Source organism: Saprolegnia parasitica, assembly GCF_000151545.1.
Source record: "Saprolegnia parasitica CBS 223.65 unplaced genomic scaffold supercont2.473, whole genome shotgun sequence".
Taxonomy (NCBI): domain Eukaryota; phylum Oomycota; class Saprolegniomycetes; order Saprolegniales; family Saprolegniaceae; genus Saprolegnia; species Saprolegnia parasitica.
Window position 1 is genome coordinate 3,111 of NW_012156867.1, and position 5,239 is coordinate 8,349.

At 57.9% G+C, this 5,239-nt stretch overlaps 4 protein-coding genes across 4 annotated transcripts; 2 read left to right on the forward strand and 2 right to left on the reverse strand.

Moving 5' to 3' along the window:
- Positions 1-797: 797 nt before the first annotated feature.
- Positions 798-1,969, reverse strand: SPRG_22382 (hypothetical protein; the record flags this gene model as incomplete). Its single annotated transcript, XM_012356459.1, has 8 exons — positions 798-974; positions 1,015-1,150; positions 1,192-1,295; positions 1,343-1,458; positions 1,504-1,558; positions 1,607-1,646; positions 1,699-1,805; positions 1,862-1,969. The coding sequence occupies 8 exons, from the start codon at positions 1,967-1,969 to the stop codon at positions 798-800; spliced, it is 843 nt and encodes a 280-aa protein (XP_012211849.1).
- Positions 1,970-2,908: 939 nt separating this feature from the next.
- SPRG_16936 (hypothetical protein) lies at positions 2,909-3,225 on the forward strand (the record flags this gene model as incomplete). Its single annotated transcript, XM_012356460.1, has 2 exons — positions 2,909-3,195; positions 3,219-3,225. 2 exons carry the CDS (start codon positions 2,909-2,911, stop codon positions 3,223-3,225), a joined length of 294 nt encoding a protein of 97 aa, XP_012211850.1.
- Positions 3,226-3,659: 434 nt separating this feature from the next.
- SPRG_16937 (hypothetical protein) lies at positions 3,660-4,430 on the reverse strand (the record flags this gene model as incomplete). The annotated part of the gene is made up of 5 exons (XM_012356461.1): positions 3,660-3,851; positions 3,900-4,027; positions 4,077-4,152; positions 4,204-4,286; positions 4,334-4,430. The coding sequence occupies 5 exons, from the start codon at positions 4,428-4,430 to the stop codon at positions 3,705-3,707; spliced, it is 531 nt and encodes a 176-aa protein (XP_012211851.1). The 3' UTR covers positions 3,660-3,704.
- Positions 4,431-4,924: 494 nt separating this feature from the next.
- On the forward strand, positions 4,925-5,216 carry SPRG_16938 (hypothetical protein; the record flags this gene model as incomplete). The annotated part of the gene is made up of 1 exon (XM_012356462.1): positions 4,925-5,216. A coding segment is annotated over one exon (292 nt), but the record flags the coding sequence as incomplete, so codon positions are not given.
- Positions 5,217-5,239: the final 23 nt, after the last annotated feature.

Here is a 5,239-nt window from a genome sequence, read left to right on the forward strand (position 1 = left end):
CGCACGCCCCGGACGAACGACTTGGGTTTAGAGACCACCGACATTGCCCTTTCCGCCGACAAGTTTATCCAAGTCGACGCCCAAGAAAACACAAGTGTCCCGAACGTGCATGCGGTGGGCGACGTCACGACGACGGGGTGGGAGCTGACGCCGGTGGCGATTGCGGCAGGTCGTCGCCTCGCCGACCGTCTCTTTGGCAACGAGCCGAACGCGTGCATCAACTACCACCAAATTCCCACGGTCGTGTTTAGCCACCCGCCAATTGGCACGATTGGCTTGACCGAGCCGCAGGCCATTGCGCAGTACGGCGCGCACAACGTCAAGGTGTACACGAGCTCGTTCTTCAACATGTTTTACGCCATGAGCGAGCAAGACGACAAGCAAAAGACGGCCATGAAGCTCATTTGCATTGGCGAAGAAGAGACGGTCATTGGCGTTCACGTCGCGGGCCTCGGCGCCGACGAGATGATCCAGGGCTTTGGTGTTGCCGTCAAGATGGGTGCGTACAAGTCGGACTTTGACAATATCGTGGCGATCCACCCGACGGCGTCGGAGGAGCTCGTGACGATGCCCGAGTGGGGCAAGATCAAGGACGTTGTGACGTTGCCGCTTGGCACGGCGCGCAAGCCGCCGACGCTCAAGCCCAAGGACAGCGCGCTGTAAACGAGTTCCAATCGAATTATACGATATACTGTGCAAAAGTAAGTCCACTGGGAAAGGCCAAAATCAAGTCGATAGTAAAGCAGCGAGCACTAGAGTGGCATCCCGCAAGGGCTTGACGAGTCGACACAGCGCACTCATGCTTGTCCGTCCGCCGGGTCCGTGTACTTGAGCAGAAACGACGTCGCCGTCGGAACGCGGGCGACGAGGCCTGCGTGCGCCATCTCGAGAACGTGGTAGCTCATGCCAAAGGGCGACGACTTGACCTTGCGCTTGAGGACGTCGTGCTCGGTCATTTCTCGGTACGGCGCCCGCTGCCCGCATGTTAGAATGCGTTGCATCCTTGGCGCATACCTGTAGAAGCATGCGGACCGTGCGCCGGCCGACATGCAGCGCCGAGATGAGCGCTCCGAGGCGCGGGAGCGAGAAGTAATAACGATCGACGGCCATCTCGACCGTGGCCACAAGAAAGCCGAGGTGCACGAGGTGCCTAGGACCAGTTGAGGCGAGCCGTCCTGCCTTGAAGCGTACGCAATGTCCTTATTGAGCGCCGCGTCTGGTGGCGGCGGTCGCCCTCGCCGCGTGAACTGTGCGCGCATCTCCGCGTAGAGCGTACTCTTGGCGAGCGTCGAGTGCTTTCACATCAGCATGAGACGAAATCGACGTACAGGGTCAACGAGACCATCGAGAGTCGCGGTAGGATCTTGGCAAACATGCGGGCGCCGCGGCTGCCTCTCGACTGGTCGAGGAGGAAAGCAGTGTAGTCGTGCGTCAAGAGAAGCGCGTGCACGTTGGGACCTACACAATGCAAGTCCGATCGTCGTCGTGACGTCAGAGCTGCACCTGGTAGATTGACGTGCAGCATGAGCAGCGTGCCGTCCATGCGCAGCTCATGGACCTATGCAGCCGGAGCGATCGAGCCAAGGGGACACAGCACGTAGTGTACGCGTCGGTCGACAAGCGTTCGGTTGGGCACAACACTGTAGCTACGATGCGCAGCGTGAGGCCACTAGCGAGTAGCGAGTGGGCAGCAGCTACATGTGATGGGCGAGAACGAGCGACGGCAACGGAAAGGTCGCGTACGCCCGGTGGTACCGGCCGAGCAGCATGTGAATCGCTGCCAAGGTGTCGTCCATCACGTCGCCCTAGTAGTGCTTGTAGTACATCCATCCGCCGCCATGCGGTCGCGTCGTTGACGTACGGCAATCGCATCGAGCGCGTCGTCTTCTGTCGTGTCCATGGCCTCCATGTCCAGCGGCGCGTCGGCTGGCGCTGCCCGAGCCAGTTGCCGCAACCGTCCACGCAGCATCGCGGCAATAATGGGTCGATTTCGAAATGCGAGCGCGTTTTTCACACGTGGAAAATGTGAAATCTGATTTCACACATGGCCATCACCCGCGCATCGGGGGCAGCGCTCGCTTCGCGCCATTTTTCGGGGTGCAGTTCGATGCACCAATGAGAGGCGTCAAACGGTGGACACATTATTGTCTTGCGCACGACGATGTGGAGGTCATCGACGCACAGAAGAGGACGTCGTACAAGTGTCGAGGGTATCGCATCCTCTTGACAAACACGACGTCATGAGCCTGACGCATATGACCTGGAGCCCCGCGCCGAGGAATACAGGTAGTTGAAGGGAGATAGCGCAGTATTTAATGAAGCTCAAATGATTCGATGCACGCAACGATACGATAAGAACTTGTGAATGCGATCGCGAGGCAAAGCTGCTGCGTGCAGTTCGGTAATGGCCTCGTCGCGGCATCGTGCGAAGAAGAGGGGGGATCCAAGGGCGTGGGCGTCGTGGTAAGCAATGGCGACGGGCGTACCGGTATGGTGTTCCATGGTGAGACAGACTCTAAAAGCTTCTCGGCGTGTGCAGTCAAGGGTCGCCCAAAAAGGCTGGTCACGTAACAACATGCAAGCAGTCTCTTCAGTTTATCGCCCGCGATTCGCGTCATATGTAGTTGCTCATCGTGGACATGAAATATATATTAATCCATGGACACGATGGCATAGCACCAAGAAGTTGCGTCTTCTAGAGCGTTCTGCGTCTGGCTTCTCGCGTCTCAAATAGGATCTGCGTCGCAAGTGCAACTTCAATGTGGGGTAGACGCCCTTTTTTGAGGGCTTGAAATTCGGACCCTGCCCTGTCTCGTGGTGAAACCACCTGGAAACAGAATTTTGGCCAATCACGATGGGCGGCAACGAGAAAGGCGGGGCGCAGAGCATTTTTGAATAATCGACCAGCATGAGCTTCACGTGCTTGGCCTTCTCCCTCGCGTCGCTCAACCTCGGCAACTACTCGCGCGCATCGCTGCTCGGACTGCCCGTCGAGCTCGACGTGAGCTCGGCCGTCACACCCTGCTCCAGCACGATCGAGAACCACGCGCACAGCGGCAGCTTCATGGTGTCGCTCAAAGCCTCGTCCAAGTCCCACATCGACCTCGACACCTCCGACGATGATGACGACGGTCACACCCACGAGCCGGCGCCGCTCTGCAGCTGCGATTCGAATGCCTCGACGATCGTGGCCTCGTGGCGATAGTTTGTAAACGCAGCGTTTGAATGCCTTTCAATATAAGATATCTATATCCACCCACAATGGCCAATCGACTACAGAGCCAAGCCGGCGCCAGAGACGTGGCGCAATGGCGTGCATCGCGTGTCCAAGGCCCTCACTGGCCTCCACCGTGCGTTCCATGTGACCGCGCCGCGTGCACTCGGCTCTGAAAGCTGCGATGCGAATGGATACGGTTGTCTGAACGACACTGCGTCGAGCTACAGAACCAACCGAGTGGTCCCCGACGTCTCGTCAAGCCGAGTGGCGAGGCTGATATGTGTGTCCATCTGCCAGCACGCCAGCCTACACAAGGACCCTTGGTGTACCGATACCTGATTCTTCGCACGATGCTGCAACAAGACGACCCACGCTCCTCGCTCGTACGGACCGGTCTGCCTCGCGCGCACATGAAAAGTCTCTCTCCATCTTTGTACTCGCACCCCATTTCAACCAATCGCTGGTTCAGGATATTGGTGTACATGCATTAAAAGAAGGCGCCGAGGCGCGCCAGCACAAGCATCATCGAGCCCGAGAAACCGACAACGAACTGCAGAATGCGCTTCTCGAGCCGCTCGTTGGCAATGTGCAGCGTGTTGAGCGTCTCTTCGTCCGTCTTTTTCTGGAGCAAAAACTACCTTCCGCCATCAACCTTTTGCGCCATCCAATATCCTCATAGTACCTCCTTCTCCACCTTGAGGAGCTCGAACCGCACCTTGTCAAAGTCGAGTTTTTCCGTCATGCGAATGTCGTTCTTGAGGTTGCTAAAGTCGCGCTCGAGCACTTCGCGCATGTGGCGGTGGGCCACATCTACACACAGTAAGTCCATCCGTCGTATCGCGCCTCGACGACGCCGCACCGAAGTTCATGGTCGAGCGCAGCACGCGTTGGGACAAGTCGGTCTTGAGCTCGAGGTGGTCCGCCTTGGGAATGTACTAGAGGCATAATAAACATGCATCTATATATGTCAACAGGAAGGAGCGCACCAAGGACGCACGGGACGTGTTCATTTCTTGGATGGCATTGCGCGTTGCGGCCAAGATCACCTCGGCCTCCTTGGGCGTGAAGCCTACCGTGGCGCTAAGCTTGATACATTGATAGATCGATAGAAGCGACCTTTCGCGCGCAGGTTCTGCGCGAAGCGGTACGTGTCAAAGTGGATGCCCGCCGTGCAAAAGCCGCGCGTCGTCGTCCGCTGCCATGCCAGCGCCATTCTTCTGGGTTTACCGTGAATGGGTTTAAACGCGTTTGCACTTTCGGTTAAAGCCATCTGTGTTAATCGCTGCCAGGGTCCACGAGCGTGTGCTACATATTGCGCGTCGGGCAAGCGTACACGAGACGAAGCTTATACAGCGCCACGTTATCAACGCCACGAGGTCGGCACGCAAGTATCATTTACAACAGCGTGAGGTGTCTAGCTACATGTTTGGGTACGCCACCCATACAGAGAGTCGATTTTTATCCAGCAATAAGGGTAGTGTTTGCTAACAGCGCGAGGGTGCCAGAGAGGCCACACACCGTGTCGAGCATTCCATGACGACGCGCCCATGCTGGTGGTGTCCATGAGTCTGCAGCCAAGGCTACTGGACGGGTTTAACCCACATGGATCGAGTGGGTTTAAACAATGCACGCCGAACGCCAAACGTGCAATCCGGATACAGTAACCGGTAAAGATCGAAGTTTCAATCATTTTGGAAAGGCCGAGGAATGACGCGATGGAGCTCTGCGCTGGTCCTGCTCGCGCTCTCGAGCCGCCGCCTCGTCTACGGAGCTGGGCTCTGGGACGACCACGCCCAAGTCGACATTCCGCTGCGTTCGGAGCTGCAGAACGTTCGCAGCGCACTCCCACCGCCACGGCCGCTGCTCCCGCGCAACCGCGCGCCGACCATCGAGCTCACGCTAGCCGCCAGTGACGACGCCGAGCGCTGTGGCCGCACGGTGCTTTCTGCGTTTCAAGAAGCTTCGAATCCGGACCGCGTGCTCGTCCATCTCGTCCATAGTCATGATCCGTCGCGGAGCCAG